The sequence below is a fragment of the Macrosteles quadrilineatus genome, unplaced genomic scaffold (assembly GCF_028750875.1).
Source record: "Macrosteles quadrilineatus isolate MER2022 unplaced genomic scaffold, UCM_ALF_1.0 Scaffold_1__1_contigs__length_201487025, whole genome shotgun sequence".
NCBI classification, from domain to species: Eukaryota; Metazoa; Arthropoda; class Insecta; order Hemiptera; family Cicadellidae; genus Macrosteles; species Macrosteles quadrilineatus.
This window is the reverse complement of record NW_026542594.1, coordinates 145,664,009-145,682,013: the sequence shown is the minus strand read 5'-3', so window position 1 is coordinate 145,682,013 and position 18,005 is coordinate 145,664,009. Positions and strand designations below refer to the sequence as shown.

Below are 18,005 nucleotides of genomic sequence, written 5' to 3'. Positions count from 1 at the left end.
TAGATCGTGCATTGTAAAATACTAATTTTAGTTGGGGTTTCATGAGTTAAAATAAAATATTTTTATAGAAAAGACAGAAATATGGTGCAGTTTATTATCATTTTCAACGTTTGAGTTAAAAAAAACACAATTTAAAATTATTCATTGACATTCATTTTGACATCAATTTTACAATCATTTGCATTAAAAACTAAAGAGAAATCATGTACTGTATAACAAATGTATTTATTGTATATGTACAAAAAAATATGTAAAATTTACTACAAAGAGGTCTCAAAAAATTCTAGGCCCTACCAAGCAAACAACCAAAAAGGACTTGTGTTTGTTACAGACAAAACTATATCATTTTCCATTTGACTGTATTTTATGTTGTTATTAGGCCTATTATGTTTATAATTCAAATTACTATTAGAATACTATTAGAAGCCATCCACAAAATATACAAACGGTCAAAATAAAATCATGCACCTACAGGCCTAGGACTTACCAAGTAGTCTACAGTTACCGGTACGCTTTATGTGATTAGCCACAAACTATCACCAAATGCACAAAAAAGTTGTGGTACCCATATTATAACTTTTTAATGGTATAAAATGTATTTTTCAACGATTCATGACCATAACCTGCAATTCTATAACCAAACAATTTGTAAAAAAAAACATTTATTAGAACGTAAACAGTCGAAACAACAACACATGAACCAGCTGTGTAAAGCCATCTAGCCTACTTACTATTGCGTACCGTTAATGGTTTTTGATTGGTTGGCCACATTTCTCAGCTCCATTCTTCTAGTAAAAGAGCAAAATAGTTGTTGCCAACCTCCTGTCACATTTGGTGTGATTTGCAGCCAGCTTAATTGAAATGTGATACTGTATGAAGTGATTTTCTGAGCGTCTCGAAACCTTGACCGTCTCGCTACGAGACGCTCGGCACTCAAGCTATGACAATGGTGCGTCTCGGAGCAAGACGCGGCGGCACTCGAAGGGTTAATTTCGTTTTACCGACACTCAAGACTCATCCCGACGAAAACTGAGGTGGGCCTAGCCAAATTTTTTATAGACTATAAGCCTCCAAATTTTAATTTTGATATCTTAACCCTTTCTTAACCCTTTTTTTGTTCTATGAAACAATATATCGTTGTTTTAAAAAAATCCTAAGGGATATAGAGAGGAAGGTTATTTTTTAAAAAAATAGCAAAACGGCCACTGGTGACCTGCATGTTCATAGGATACACTAACAACCACTTAGCTAAAAGATTCGCCCAATCCGATGATTTCGAGGTGTATGTCTAGACCAAGGATTGTGAACACCTCACTATGCCCCAGTGGTTGTAGTATATCGCTACAAACACACAGGTCACCAATTATTTGCCACACAGGACGGGATTCGAACCCGAGCAGACGAATGCCACTGGCCAAGTGACACACGCCCTAGCCTTCTCGGCTATCTGTGCTTGAAGACTGGGGAGTCAAAAACCGGTATTTAAGCTGTCGCCACCGATTGCGAACAGATGGCGCTGCAGATGGTTGTTCAATGCGTTACTAGGTAGCAGCACCAGTTAGTCACGGACTATTTAGATGAAATGTTTTAGTTTAAACACAACAGTGATCATAAATTAATGTGTTCCTGAGACTTTGCTGCAAAACATTAGTTTCCCTAAAATTGCTATATTACGATAACCTCGACCAACTAAATCAAGGTTAAATTCAATATTACATTGTAAACTATATGTCTTTTGATTTTATGTGATTTTGGTTTCAAATAATGCTATCAGAACATAAAAATTTATAGGAAAACCAGGAAAATTACAACAAAAACTAAGTTTTATTTAATGTTTAACTACAAATACTGGGATTTATCTTTCTTAAATATTTTCTTATTGTGTTATTATTCAAAGTTAGCCCAATTAATAAAATAGTGACAACAAGACAGTTAAAATTCAACAACAGGTAATGGAATTAAAAGGCAAACAAAAAAGTCTTACAAAATATAAATTATTGGCCTAGCACTGAAAGGGTTAACTTACTTTATAGTTTTTTACCTCCTGAATCCAAATATAGGCTACCATTATTTTTCACCACTGATGAATAGCCTATTACTCAAGATGAGTCAATGATAATATTTTGTAATCAACGATGTTATTCAGAATCAGAGTTAGAAAATAAAGTCAAGTTGTTACCGTACTTCCAGTTTCTTGTGTAGTGTGGCTGAAAACAATCAGCTATAGGCTTACTTTACCCACAGTTCATTCCACTTGTAAATGTCATCCGTCCTACCTTGTTTAAATTCCGACATTGTATAAGTTATTGTTATGGCGATATCTTGAGTAATATTCATCAGCTGTGAAAAAATGTTATATATTTGGTAATAATATACTTGGTTTTAACCCCCTGCGCGATCAGAGGCGATAACTTACTTCACCTCAAATGAAAAGTCTTCATTTGCATTGCATCAGGGGTTGAATAAACGCAATGCAAATGAAGACTTTTCCTATTTAAGTGTAACAAGACTTTAGTGTAGGCTATCACTACGCAGCTGACGATGGAGATATCTCCGAAACGGACGTACCGGTAGTGAAGTATCGCCCCTGATTGTGTAGACGATAAGAACCAAATAACTTATTATTATATTTTCACGCAATCTGCCACACTCAAGAATAGGTACCACCGGTATGTAAATTTAGATTCAGGAGGTAAAAAAACATAGGTAATGGATTCAGTGTGCAAAAAACTGTAGGCCTACCGGTATCTAATTACTTACCCTAGACATAATTTATCAAAATTCTATGTTTAAGTTAATTGTTAGAACTAACTTAAGTTATTGTAGAACATTTGCCGATACTTATGATTAATTTAACTTATTAAATTCGAGTAAGTTAATTTTAGGAGGCTAATAGGCCAAAATTGACACAATTGAATATTCTGATATTAGTTAGCCTATGATAATTATTGGTTTGATATTGTTAGTAAATTCAACGGAGTTATAAGGTAAGTTAACCAGGCTAGGGCATACTATACTTTACGTCCTACGTACTCATTTGTATAAAAATATCGATCAATATATCTAGGTATTAACTTATTCGATATAGAGTATCGTTTGGTTAGTTAGGTAAGGTTAACCTACAAATTATATATCTAATGAAACAATCGAATAATTGATCAAATCATATTTATCATATTTTCATTCAAATGAGTGTAGGACGTAAAGTAAAGTGCAGCCCATAACTTAGGCTGCCTAAGTTATCAAAGTTTTGCTGATCACTGAGAAATGAAAACCTAGAATATGATTAATGAAGTTTTACCTACCGGTACATTAGGTAAGATAGAACTGTACTCACTTCTGCAAACGTAAACACCAAACAGTGCATCCTGGCTTCAGTTCCTTTAGTAGAACAGATTTTGCTAGCTGGCATTTGATATCTGTTAACATTTCCTGGGATTCATGATCTAAATCTTCTGCGTATGGTAAAAGTTTGTTAAAAGAGTTTTCTTTTTGAGGTCTAAATCCCAAGATCCTGGTTCGAGCTAAATTATACTCTTCATTAGTTTCTTCCAAATCGCTCATGAGTGAAGGTGGTGATTCAATTACTACATTAGATGGTAATTTGACAGGCTCCATTTGAAATCAAACTTTTGGTTAAGTGGAATGAATGATTTTTTCCAACTAGGCCTAAGTTTTAGCCTACTCTCTCCTCTCTAACTAAATGTGGGTTAGCTCAGGCTAGGCCTATGAAGGACTATTAAAAAGGCATAAAATAACTTAAAAGTTTACACATATGGTGCAATGAATTGCGTTTCCAGAGTTCAAAATACTTAACTAGAATAACTCACGAGAATAACTTAATGTCACCATTTTTCACACTATTATATTGCAAGTCACACGATTCAAACACTGTTCTTAGGCTATCATAGGTGAAGGAGAGTAACAACAGAGAAGTGAGAACAGACAAAACGACACAACACAAAATTAACAACTTCATTCAGACGGATTCTAGATTTAATTCAACACGAAGTCACGACTCACGCTCACATTTTTTTAAGGTACTTCTTTTTCTTAACCTTATCTTTTTCTAGATAACAAGCTACAGACGAGGTTTAGACTGTCTCGTGATTTTGTCGATGATTATTTGTGCTGGACCGGATGACATTCCATCTGCTGTACTCAAATACTGGCGTTAAGGCCTTCGTCAGGATTGACCATCTGCTGATTGCAAAACTAGAAGGATATGGCATATGTGGCTCATTACTCTGCTGGATGAAGAGTTACCTCACAGGTCGCATCCTCATTGTTAAATGTGACTGAGGCCTGTCTCCCCCTTTCTCAGTCACTTCGGGAGTGCCTCAAGGCTCTCACCTTGGCCCACTGCTGTTCAATCTGTTCGTCAATGACATCTGCAATTCGATCACAACAAAGTTCCTTCTGTTTGCTGATGACATAAAGATTTTCAACAAAATCACTTCGACAGATAACCAAGATGTACTCCAACTCTCGCTCAACAACATTTAGCCCCTGGTGTAAATTGAATGCTATGTAACTCAACGTCTCGAAATGTGTGGTCATGTTCTTCAGTCGAAGTAGCGTGGTGCATGAGTATGTTTATTGCATCGATGGCAGCAGTCTTAATTAATGTGGTTCAGAGAATCACGGATTTTGGTGTGACCACTCCCTCCCTTTGCCCACTTGAACATTTGGTGTATTTGTCTTCTAGAGTATCCTCTCTGCGCTGGGTTTTATCTACCGCTCTACGAGACCCCTTAAATCGCCTTAAGTCACCCTGTACAAGTCACTAGCCAATTTTAGAATACTGCTCCGTCATTTGGTCTCCATATCAAGTAGGCCACATGGACATCCTAAACAGAATCCAGACACATTTCCTCAGAATGCTAGGTCTTAAACTTGGATTCCCCTTCCCCCCTGGCCCAACAGTTTGATATACAACCTCTTCCAGTGAGACGACGGGTCTATGGTCTGTGACATCATCTTCTTGTATAAACTGGTAAATGGAATCGTTGATTGTCCTGAGTTATTTAACGACATCAACCTCACCATTCCCAGGGGCACTCGATCAAGAGCAGTCTTCACAAGGAGATACCAGCCGACTAACTATGCTCGTAACCACGGCATCTCTAGACTCCTGAGAACCAGCGAAGATGTGTCTTCTCGTCTCGACTTCTTCGGGCCATCACTAGCTTCATTCAGGAAACGCGCCAAGGCGCCACCACGTCAACCCGCCACCACGTCAACCCACCATCAAAAAGAAGAAGAAGTTTGAGGTGGCAGGTTGACGTGGTGGCTCGTTGTCGGGGTGGCACGTTGACTCTAGCGTGCACGACAACCCGCCACCTCGGAAAAACGTGTGGTGGTGGGTTGTCATGGTGGCACGTTGTCCTGGTGGTGCTTAGACGTGTTCATACACGTCAACCAGCCACCTCTTTAGTGTGGTGGCGGGTTGACGTGGTGGCTGGTTGACGTCTACGTGTGAGGTGGCGGGTTGACGACATTGAACATTGAGCGTACACGACAACCCGCCACCTCATAAAATAGTGATGGTGGGTTGACGTGGTGGCACGTTGTCGCTTACATGCGAGGTGGCGGGTTGACGAGAGTTAACATGGGGTGTACACGACAACCCGCCATCTTTGTTGGCAAAGCCGCTGTTGTTTGTGTATTATAAAATGCATCACTTTTTATGCAGTTTACCTGGACATGTGTTATCTAGTTTACTGTGAAGTTAACTATACATTAGTTATTGTTAATTCATTAATGATTGTTTATTCATTATTGTTAATACATTTTTAGTTGAAGTTAAAGTAATATGTTATTGTTATTTATTCTAATAGTTTATTTATTATTGTTACTTTTGAATTTTTACAGATATTTGTGTCAATGTTGTCTTTTTTTATAATTACTCAAGATACAATTAAGAACTCATAAAACTGCATGCTACTGTTTCAAACTGACAAAACTGTATGGTAAATAAGAAACAATATTTTTAGTGCAGACAAACCATTTGTGGTTTTTGCACTTTTGTATCCTATGTATTGGTAATTATTGTGTAAAAAAATTTCTTGATTGATTGAATAAAAAAATTAATTTTCGAATCGTTAGATCTGCCATAGAAATAAAGTAAACGCATCCACGCAAGACAACTTTTCCTTTTAATCAACGGTTATTGTTTATAAGAATTTTAAGATAAACTCAATACAAATTAACGATTAAGGGTCATTCAAGAATAAAAATAAAAATATTAATTATGATTTCGCATATTTTTATTGAAGACAAAAACATGAAACTTAATTTTGAAAAATAAGATATTAGTTTCTTATGATTTTTTGTAGGTGTACACCTGGTATAATACTTATACTTATTTTCTTTTTCAGCATTATGACAATGAATTACAAAATAAGTTACCTAAAAACTTCATTTATTAATTGTAATTCACGTGTGTATGGCCTAAACAAAAATGATGAAAATGTATTGTTCGGTTATACTTTCTCTTAAAACCGTATTGTGGTGAAAATAATAATACATTCAACCAAAAACATAAAACAAAATATACATCGTTGATATAGAGTACAACAGACTAAAATGTGCTTTGTGTGGACTAGCTGTTTTTCTATTTAGAAGAATTTGAAAAAGGATACAGAACTAGACTCGACCCAACCGTGTAATGTACTTTGACCTCTGAGTCAAGGGTATTGCCCAGAGAAGTTCATACCAGACAGATATATTCCAAAAAACTCATTAGGAGATATCTTAAACAAAGATTTTTATTGCATTTTTGATGTTCTGCTTGAAATTCCATTTCATGCTTCAGGAAATACCGTACCGTTACTTAGTTATTATTCGGAGGCCACTTGTTTTAGAGGGATTTTTTTTACCTAAGACCAAAAATAACTACATAATTAGAAAGAACATATTTTAATTACCTTACTGTCCAGATTTGACATGATTGCAATTAGCGGGTTTTGAGTTCTGCCTCCCAGAAGGCAGCGGTGTCGGCGAAGATTTAGTTGAATGCGTCACCGCCCCTAGCTGCCACATGAACTCCGTCGAGTATGTATACTGCGCGCTGTGGCGGTTATTTTAGGTTGGATTTCCTCGTTTCGTTTTGAATCTAACGATACCCCATTAGTGACGATACCTGAGATACAGGCGGTGACAGGTGATGCGCGCGCTCCGGCCATTGGTCGACGACCTGACCTTGGCCCTCCAAGTGGGGATTTGGCTATGGTATGACTCATCTGGTATCATTCCATTCATAGCGAAACTAAGGAAGTCCAACTAACATATTTATGATAACCCAACCTAACATAACCGCCGCAGCACGCTGTATAAGGGTGGCCTCCGGATAATGCCAAAGTACCATTAATACCGTACTTACTCTTAGCACAATGGGTTCGGGGCATTCCACTAATGTACTGTTGAAAATTGTATGAAATAATCTTACTAATATTATAAATGTGAAAGTTTGTGTGTTTGTTTGTTTATTTGTTTGTTTGTTTGTTTGTTTGTTTGAAGTTCAATCACGCATTAACTACTGGACCGATTGGGCTGAAATTTGGCATGATGATAGCTCACATTCCCGATTAACATATAGGCATATTCTTTTCTCAAAAATCCTTTCGGGTTCCGCCCCAGTGGCTCTGAAGTTCCCCATGTTAACCTTATGAGTATTCATATTTAAAGGGAATTAAAGAATTTAGTCAGCTGTTTCAACTGAAAAAGTTGGTTCTATGATTTGCAAAAGCATTAAAAGTTATAAGATTTACCAACAGGGTGCAGCACTATTATTTTTTTATCATTTATGAAAACAGCTAATTCGAACTAAGCAGCAGCAAAAAACTATGGTAAGCAATGAGAACTGTCAAAGTAGGATTGTTTACAGTTATGTTTATTTTTTAATTTCATGAATAATTTGTGATATTTAACAAATTTTTTAAATTTGTTTTTCTCTATTGTTTAGGTAAAGTGGTAGAACATTATGACTATTGTAGATGTGTCATACTATAGTATACTGTAAATTTAAAGAAGCAAATTTTATCAAACTGTGTCTTCCCCCATTGCAAACGCAAAGCTTGAGTATAACTGGAATAATCATTTTATACTTATATGCCAACCCCGTACGAAGGACGGGTATGACTGCTAGTTGATTCATATTTAACAAAAGTATCTTTACTAACTAAACTAAATCTGTGTACAACTTGTAAACAAATCAAATCTAAACAATAACAATAATCACATAATAATGACATCTATCTATCCATCTATCATTTACTATGTCTATCTATACTATTATAAAGAAGAGGTTGTGTAGTGTGTTTGTATGAGATAAACTATAAGCCTACTGAACCGATTTGACTCAAATTGGACAAAAATCAAGCTACTGCTCCGAGGATACATATAGAACTACCCCTTCGATATTGAACTAGTACTCTGCTCCACGGGCTTTCAAAATTCTGAGGAGAGGGATTTTGAACTTATTTAATACGCAAGCAGGTTTTTTGTGACATTTACTCCTCCGATACTACTAAAACGATTGGCACGTTTTTAGTGTCATTTGGAAAGTGCGTAAAGTGAAGTTGTACAGGAAACTTTCTTTTTAGGGAAATAATTAGGGTGAGGCCCTGGGGCCCTTTAAAGTTTCGTATTTCTCCATACGATTCATGGGAAACAGACATTGTTATGTAACTCCAGCTGTTGTCAGAAATTAAAAGTGAGAAGAAGAACATATGTTAATTGTAAACATTATGTAATTTACACAATATGTGGTAGGTTTATTTATGCCATTGATTATTGAAATGAAGAAAAATTCTATAACCATAAGTTGTGAAAATTATGTTATTGATATATTTTAATGTTAACAGTAGGGCAATTACAATGTAGGGCATACTTTTTTGTAAAATTTGGTGGCTATTTGTTTAAAAATTCAATATACTTAACAAGTGTTTGGATTAGGCAGTATGGACGTTTGGCACATCTTCCCGTTGCGAATATTTTTATCAACAGCAGAACATTGGTTTGGTTCTCTTTTGCGATTACTACGTGAAATGAAAACAGTATTTAGGTTGGAAATTAAAGGACTACGGGAAAGTGAACTGACCTGAGTGATACGACACCCCAATAACTGGAATGGCCTGTTGATGAGAAAGAAAAATGTAAGAAATTTAGAAACGTGCGAGGGGATTAACGGGACACCCCTGTATTCTGTCCCTTATATTTCCTTTAAAGTTCCCACTGTACTGACTGGTATGGGTTATGGGTTTGTTTATATTAAACAATAGGCCAAATACTTTGCACCAGGTTTCCACGTCTACATTTTACAACATGCATTTCGTTCACTTTCCCAGTAATAACTCATGGTTCGTTCCTGATTTAGCAATGAGGCATATTGTGCTATTGTTTTAATACATACGAGAGAGATTCAAAAAGGCCAGAAGGCAGAAAACAGTTTTGAGGTAATAACATGCCTATATTTTGATCAGGAAAGTGTTATCATCATGCCAAATTTCAGCATAATCCCGATGTGCCCAATGAGTTGTTATTGAGTGATTGAACCCCAAACAAACACACAAACTTGCATTTGTAATATTAGTATAATTAGTATCACTGTACTTCAACATATGAATCAGGCCGTAACTTGAAATAAACGCTTAGGCCAGTTACATTTTTACCATCCAAATGTAATATTATTTCGCCAAACAGCGTTGATCAATTATTAAACGGAGGAAAATGGTACCAATGGTCATTATCTTGTGAAAACCCCCCAATTATTTATCAAAACAAAAATCAGGTTAACAAAAATAAAGGACTTTGGCTTTGACTTTTTTCAGGTTATAATCCTATGTCAAATTTGTATCTAATCGTATTATACTGTATAATGAAACTGCTTGATGCGCACATTGTGAAAATTGTTTAGTCGAGGATACATTTACCTACCTACATATAATCATCATCATTATTTAAATATTTAATTGGCCAGCCCAAATGTTGTGAATATTGTTTTGAAACTGCTACACATCCGATCATAAATCTTAAGGTGTCGTTGGATAGGTCGTGACTTGTAAATTTGCCTTAAAATAAAACATTTTGAAATTTCATCAGGGCTCTGCCTCAGTGGCCTTCAGCCAATTGAAAGCGTCAATATACGTTATTCAATTTATTTCATATCACGGACGATTACTTAATATCACACATTAGAAATGACAAAACAAGTGTAAAAATAAACGGTATCAGCATTCTGAAACATACTTTCTCCCATAAGCTTGTTAACATCCTTTATCCTGGGAAAGCGGTGATAGTAGCTTCGAAAGCTAGTAGGTTCGAAAGCTACCTCAGAGATAGGCGACAGTTCGTATACATAGATGGAGTCAATAGCGATGAGGTGCCTGTTGACTATGGGGTGATTCAGGGGAGTACCCTTGGGCCTATTTTATTCCTAATATATATAAATAATATTTCTAAATTACCAATTTTCGGAAAAATGTTTCTTTTTGCAGATGACACATTGATTTATGTTAAGGATAAGACATGGGAAGGTGTGAAAAGTAAAGCTCAATCAGATCTCAAATTAGTAAAAAAATGGCTCGACCAAAATGTACTATCTCTTAATGTTTCCAAAACAAAATTCATGCCTATTTCTCTCGCGTCAACAGCTGACTATAACCTAACCAATTTGATCTTGCACAGTTGTCTCAACCAATTCAATAACAGTTGTTCGTGCGATACCTTAGAGAGAGTTAACTCATATAAATATTTAGGAATAATTTTTGACTCACATATGAAATGGATAGAGCATATTAATTTCTTGCAAAATAAAACTAGAAAACTTATATTTGCATTTAGACAGTTAAGTGATGTTCTCAGTTTTAAAGAAATTAAATCAACATATTTTGCATATGTACAGTCGGTTTTGTCTTATGGAATATTAGCTTGGGGAGGGGCGTACAGTTCACATCTCACAGGTCTGATTCTGGTTCAAAAGTCTATCCTAAAAGCTGGTTTCAAAAAGTGTAAAAGATACCCCTCAGATTTACTATTTCATGAAACTGGAATATTCCCCATTGCAAAATTGTTTATCAAAGATCTTCTAATTTTTATATTTAAAAACTTCAATTCAATTTTTACTTCCATAACCCACACTCATAATACAAGATATGCAAATAGAATTGGAATTTCTACTATTCAGCAGCACAAATCCTTTTCAAAAACAAATTGTTTCTACATAGCACATATTTTGTTCCGGAATTATTCCACTATGTATAAAGCAACTCAGTTATTTCATTCTCCTACATTAGGTGTATTCAAAAATCGAGTTAATAGATGGTTATTGGATATCAGCGATGAAGAGGCCGAGGCTCTTATCACTACTGATAACAGGAGACCTGCCACTGTCTGACAGCACTGAACGGATAGGGCCTCTGCAAACTCTTGCAACCAACAAAATCCTTTTCCATTTTATTTATTGGCTTCCCCTTTGAACAATTCTGTTAATAAAAATTTAAATTAATATTTACTCCAATTTTTTATATAATCTTTAAACTTATCTTTATCTTTACACGTTCCCATAGCACATACTACATTTTTATTTAATTTTAAATTTTGTTTTCAATTGCAAATTAGCTCAAAAAATATATATAATTTTTAACAACTCGAGTCTACGCACAGACCACTGAGGTCCATGTAGACTCATTTCCATTATTTATTACATTAGTTATTATTCAAGCCGGAGCAAACATTCAACAAGTATTTAAGTTTTTACTATTATAACTTTATAAATTTAATTTTACTAGAATTAATTTACGTAAACAATTTATTTTAATGCTTCAAGACTATATATATTTGTATTAAATTTTTTTGAAAAATTGTAAATTGTTTATATATTGTGGAAATAAAACTGATTTGATTTGATTTGATTTGAGTATATAGTTAAAAATCATTAAATCTGCAATAACTTTTGGACCATAATTATTACAGCAATGGGGTGTTGTACTATTTTTTTAAACATCATTTGTTTATGTTTATAATCCATGCCGGGTCTTTTCTAGTATTCGTGGTCTAATCACAGAATAAATACCGATAATTTCACCCGAATTACCTTTTGAATTCAAGTGAATGCAATTTTATTTCCGTCTTGCTTTCGCAATCACCATTATATGGCACAACTATCCCTGACTACTGCCGGTTTAAATTTATAAAATGTATGCTTTTCACACGTATTTGGCGGGCGCACGTGGTGGTAGGTGCGCATAAAAACTTATATATATATATATATATATATTTACGCCTAATGAAAAAAACATCGTTTATTCACTAGCAATTAAGTAAAATAAATATTCGATTTTTGTTTTTGGTATACATCATCATATCTCATATTAATACGTGAGGGCTGTTTTTTGTGAACACTACTCCTCCCTTATTTGTGGACAAATTTTAACGTTTAAGGTGTTAAAAGATTCGGCCCAATTCGTAGTTTTGCATTAAGGTTTTACAATTTAATACTTCCTACCCTTAAGGGCATGAGACCCTTTCAAATGTCGGGTTTTCACCATGTTAATAATTGTATTACCTATCAATCCTTCTTCCGAAAATAAACTAAAATTTCCAGAAATGCTATTTAAGATTTACATTAACTTTCTCTAACTTAACTGAATCAACGTACAATATATTTAATGCTACAGCATATAAATCCAACCGATTTACGACAAGAGTGCATGGTGGTGTGTTTCGAGGTGGCACGTTGTCACCTATGAGCGAGGTGGTGCGTTGACGGCACCGAACACTGAGCGTACACGTCAACCCGCCACCTCGTAAAAGAGTGGTGGCGGGTTGACGGGGTGGCGCGTTGTCGCCTACGTGCGAGGTGGCGGGTTGCCGACATCGAACATGGAGCTTCACGACAACCCGCCACCTCTGATAAAAACTGGTGTTGGTGGGTAGTCGTGGTGGCATGTTGTCGTGGTGGCTCATTGACTTGAGTGTGTACGACAACCCGCCACCTCGGAAAATTGTATGGTGGTGGGTTGTCGTGGTGGCCTGTTGTCGAGGTGGCGGGTTGACCTATACGTACACGTCAACCCGCCACCTCGGTTTTTTTGTGGTGGCGGGTTGACGCCTCTGACCAAAACACCGAGGTGGCGGTTTGACGTGGTGGCGCATTGACAGCGACCCCTTCATTCAAGCGAGACGTCCGGAGGCTACTCCACTAAAGTGACCTCGCTACAGTGTTCTGGCCATGAAACAGTGTTGTGTTTTGTTATTGGTGGCGCCTTTAAAGGGTCACAACCACATTGTGGGGCGGGGGGGTTGTTTCGATCGGGGGGGTTGCTGCTGTTTGCATCAGAGTCTAACTTTTGTTATTTTTTTTATAAATTTTATCACTGTTCCCAAGTAGCACACATCGTTGGCCCAACGTTGGGAAATGGTCGGCACGGTTGGGAAATGGTTGGCAGAAATTTTAACGATTTGCCAACGTTGGCCCAACGGAAACTGGTATTCGTTGGCCCTACAAAGGAAAGAATCGTTGGGCATTCGTTGGGTTTAAGTGTAAAACACTCTAAAACGAATTTTAACAAATTGATTTATTTAAAAGTACATAAATGTTATGGCAGCAGAATATAAGACAAATATTGTAAAAATTTGGATCAATAATGAATGTAGTCAGATGATGTGATACTAGATACAGTGGGGAACACCTGCTTAACATATAATAATTATTATAATTAATTTTTTTTATATTCTTTAACTTATTTAAGCAAGTTTTTAATAGTTATAGAGAAAAGATTAATTAATTATATAACAATCAATTATACCAGTAGCCTACTAATTTAATGGTAATTAAATAATCTATATTCAAATACTAGTATCCTCTCCAACTACCAGAAAAACAATTCAACTACTTCAGGCCTAAACAGAATAACAGAATCATATTATACTGTAGCATCAAAAATATTAAAAGTATTAATTGTGACCATTGCACCTGTCGGCTACTCTTTCACCACTTGAAAACACTCTCAATCAATAAGCACAGTTAGCTCAGAGGTAAGGCGTGTGGCTCACATGTCGAAGGTATCGGGTTCAAGACCCGTCCTGGCCTCAAAATTTTATTTCGTGTTATTTTCAAAATAAGTTTTTATGAACTATTTAATCAATTTACTCAACTCATAATTATGCTTTGCATACCAAATCTATACTTATTTAATACGCAAGCAAGTTTTTTGTGACAATTACTCCTCCGAAACTACTGAACCGATTTATATGTTTTTTGTGTCATTGGAAAGAGCTTAACTTGAAGTTGTGCAGGAAACTTTATTTTTAAGGAAATAATTAGAGAGTGAGGCCCTGGGGCCCCTTAAAGTTTTGTATTTCTCCATAAGATTAACATGGGAAACAAAAATTGTTATTAAACTCCAGCTGTTGTCAGAAATTAAACAGAATTCTGTTGTTGTGAGAATAAGAACATATGTTAATTGTAAACAGTCAATGTATAAACTACTATGTTGCATTAAAAAATGTGTATAGTTTTGGATGTTGGTTTGTGTTTAATGGCATAAGTTTTACAAGTTATTGAATTTTTTATCAGCTTATGAAACAAGATAAAATATTTACAGGAAATGTTGATTACAGTATTGAACTGTTATATACATCGTGAGTATTTCCATGAGCTACACACCGGTAATCTTTGAGTTGACTGTTTTAAACTCATTGTAAATATTACTGTTATTCGTTTTGAAATAACTTCTATAATACTCTACAATTGCTCGAATTCGAGCAACATGTACACTAGTATTTATTATTTTGTGTTTTAGCGAATTTCCCTATAGGGAAGTAGCTATTACCGTAGGTCTCATGGTAAGACTTAGGCCCGGGACCGATTTACTTTTTCATTTTGATGTCCCCAGAGGCCAAAAACACCATTCGTTCAAATTTTTATATATGTATATATATATATATATATATATTTTGTTATTGTATACATCAATGAGGGCTACTTTAAATGTTATTAAGCAAATCAAAATACCACAGTACCCTAGAAACATTTTATTTTATATTACTTACATGTTTCGGACATTAATGCCATGATCACAGTATAGTATATAACCTATTAGTTTCTTTTATTTACAAACATTATTAGATATTTCTTATTAAAGAACAGGTGATAATTTTTATATTAAGGGAAGGAGGTGTTTTCTTTAAGATGTATAATTTCATTGAATATTACGTTTTGATTTTGAATTTGTGTCAAGTTTAGTAAATTGTCTTTGTCATTAATATGGTGAGTATAAATATAAAATTATACATCTTAAAGAAAACACCTCCTTCCCTTAATATAAAAATTATCACCTGTTCTTTAATAAGAAATATCTAATAATGTTTGTAAATAAAAGAAACTAATAGGTTATATACTATACTGTGATCATGGCATTAATGTCCGAAACATGTAAGTAATATAAAATAAAATGTTTCTAGGGTACTGTGGTATTTTGATTTGCTTAATAATATATATATATATATATATATATATATATATATATATATATATATATATATGTGTGTCCGTGAACACGATAACTTGAGTAATTTTTATCCGATTTTGATGAAATTTGGTTTGAAGGTGTAAGGTGGGATAAACTTGAATGAGTTCGCGATCCAGCATGATCGGACCATGGGAGCAGGGTTTTATGGGGGGTTTTATGGGGTAAAAATTGGTTTTTCTCACTTTTGACCCTCAAAACACAAAATTTCCCAATTTATCTCTAAACTTTCTTAAAGAGCTTAAAAAAACAAACAATTCAGTATATCAAAGTGTTTTTGTAGGGTTATTGGTTACGGAGAAAACTAAAAAAATGGTAAATTTAAAATTCCCATGTTATTCTTATGGAGAATATTGTAAAATGTTGTAGTTTGCTTGTTTATGGATATCTTTTGATCAAACTTGGCAAATATATTCATTTATACTAAACAATAACTATTTTACTTAAAATACACACTTTATTAGTTTCCTTGTAGCAGCAAACCTAGGTACTCGTTAAACCTAATGTTATTTAAATAGATCAATTGAAAATCAATTCAGCCAAATGGAAATTCGCTTAGACGGCAGGTTTGCTGCAGCGGGGGTATTTTATGTTTATGCCCAATGGGATGGTTGGCCCTTCCGCAAAAATTGGTTGGTTGGCCAACCGTAAGACTGAGTGCCAAAACATACCGTTGGCCAACGATCGACAGAAACGTTGGGCCAACGATTTGCCAACGATTTTTGCTACTTGGGTTGCCTACTTCATTCATTCATTATCACTGTTATCTATTTCTAGTCTGTTATTGTTGTCTCTATTACTCGTTTCCGTATTGAATCTATCACCACTGTCAGTATTGTTGCCAATTATTATTGTTAACTAGTTATAGATTGTTTATCGCCAAGCATGTTATATATTTTTCCTACAGTTACCTAACAATGTACATGTTATCTCACTGATTTGAGGAAGCAAAGTGGCCAATTCGCTCATCAGTGAGACAATGTTAACATTGTCTCACTCTATTTACTTTGTCTCACTCCAGATTTGCAACGTGAAGGCACGAAATAGTGAGCGCGTAACATGCAGACAAGGTAGTATGCGCGCGAAATACGTTGGCAGCAGTGGCTGTAAATCAGCTGGTCAGCTATGTTTTGCTGTTGTATCATTAAATGTCATATTAAAAGTTCACTTCTGTGTAAATAAATGTTACGTTTCTTTACCAATTTATTTGTTTTATGGTAACTGTGGGAAAAATATAATGTGCAACTCGAGTGCAAAGTGCAATTGCCTCACTCGATAATCCATTCCTCACTCGCCTACGGCTCGTGAGTAAGTATTTATCTCGAGTGAGTCAATTGCTCACTTTGCTCACTAGTTGCACAAATAACTATTATTTGTTATTGTTACCTATAGTTATAGTCTGTTATTCGCTGTGCATGTTACTTAATTATTATGATTACCTAGTTAATTCAACTTTCACTCTTTAATTGTTATCACAACTGCATGTCATTTTCATTGAACATGTTTTTCATCTTTTCATTTTAATCTTTGCATGTATCACTGATGTATCTGTACAACATTTATCAGCATGTAATAAGCATCTTGTCGCATGTATCACAATGTAAAACAATTGTAAAAATGGCGTTTGCCGTAAACATAAAATAAAAAAATTAAATAAATAAATTATGTTTTATCTATGATAGTACCACGGTCGCGGCCTGGTAGAATTGGCAACGTCACAAGTAGAGTTGTTTAGTGAGAGACATCCCATAAGATAACATAGCAGAAAAGTGACATCAGCTCATCAATTTGCATTTTATTGATTTAAATTTATTTAACATAAATTTATTAAAATGTTGAAAATAAAACCAAAGATAAACCATACTATGTTTTATCTATGACAAAACATACAGAATTGAAAACCGAAACAATATTAATTAAAAATCGATATCTGTACATTTTAAGCGGAGTCAATATTGTCATAGTCCAGTAACCAATCTTTCGTAAATAAACAAATACCATTTATCATTTACCATCCGAAGTCCTCGCCACTATCCAAGGAAAGAGGAGTCGTCATCTTCTTCATCCCTTCAAATTTCTTCACTCCTTATCTGTAGAGTGATAGTTGTTTTGTGTAATGTGTTAGGCAATGTGAGTTCTTAGATGTTGAAAGGTGTGTTCTTCGATGAATTCAGTAATGGTGTAATATGGTCTGTCAAGTAGGTATTGTTTTAATTCATTGGCAAATTTTCTGTTGTTGTTTAAGGATTTGAGGTGGTCTGGAAGTAGGTTGAAGAAACGTGACCCTGTATGTAGTGTGGGGTGTTACTAGATTTTTTAAGACGGTGTTGCGGTAGGTCAATGTCGGATCTATGTCTGGTGAAGTGAGTATGTTGATTTTGGCGGAGAAGTGGTGAGGAGTTTTTTGCTAGGATAACTGTTTTGAGGATGTAGGTTGAGATTATGGTGAGGATATGGTGTTTTTGAAAATGT

The 18,005-nt window shown here is 35.1% G+C and overlaps 1 protein-coding gene across 1 annotated transcript in view; it reads right to left on the bottom strand.

The window, feature by feature from the left end:
• The window catches only part of LOC128986661 (proteasome activator complex subunit 4-like), a 110,491-nt gene extending 106,491 nt beyond the window's left edge, over positions 1-4,000 (bottom strand). Inside the window, exon 1 of the mRNA XM_054407141.1 lies at positions 3,338-4,000. Within this exon, the coding sequence (XP_054263116.1) occupies positions 3,338-3,618 (281 nt within the window). The 5' untranslated portion in view covers positions 3,619-4,000. The remainder of the gene's footprint in view (positions 1-3,337) is intronic.
• Between the last annotated feature and the right edge of the window lie 14,005 nt (positions 4,001-18,005).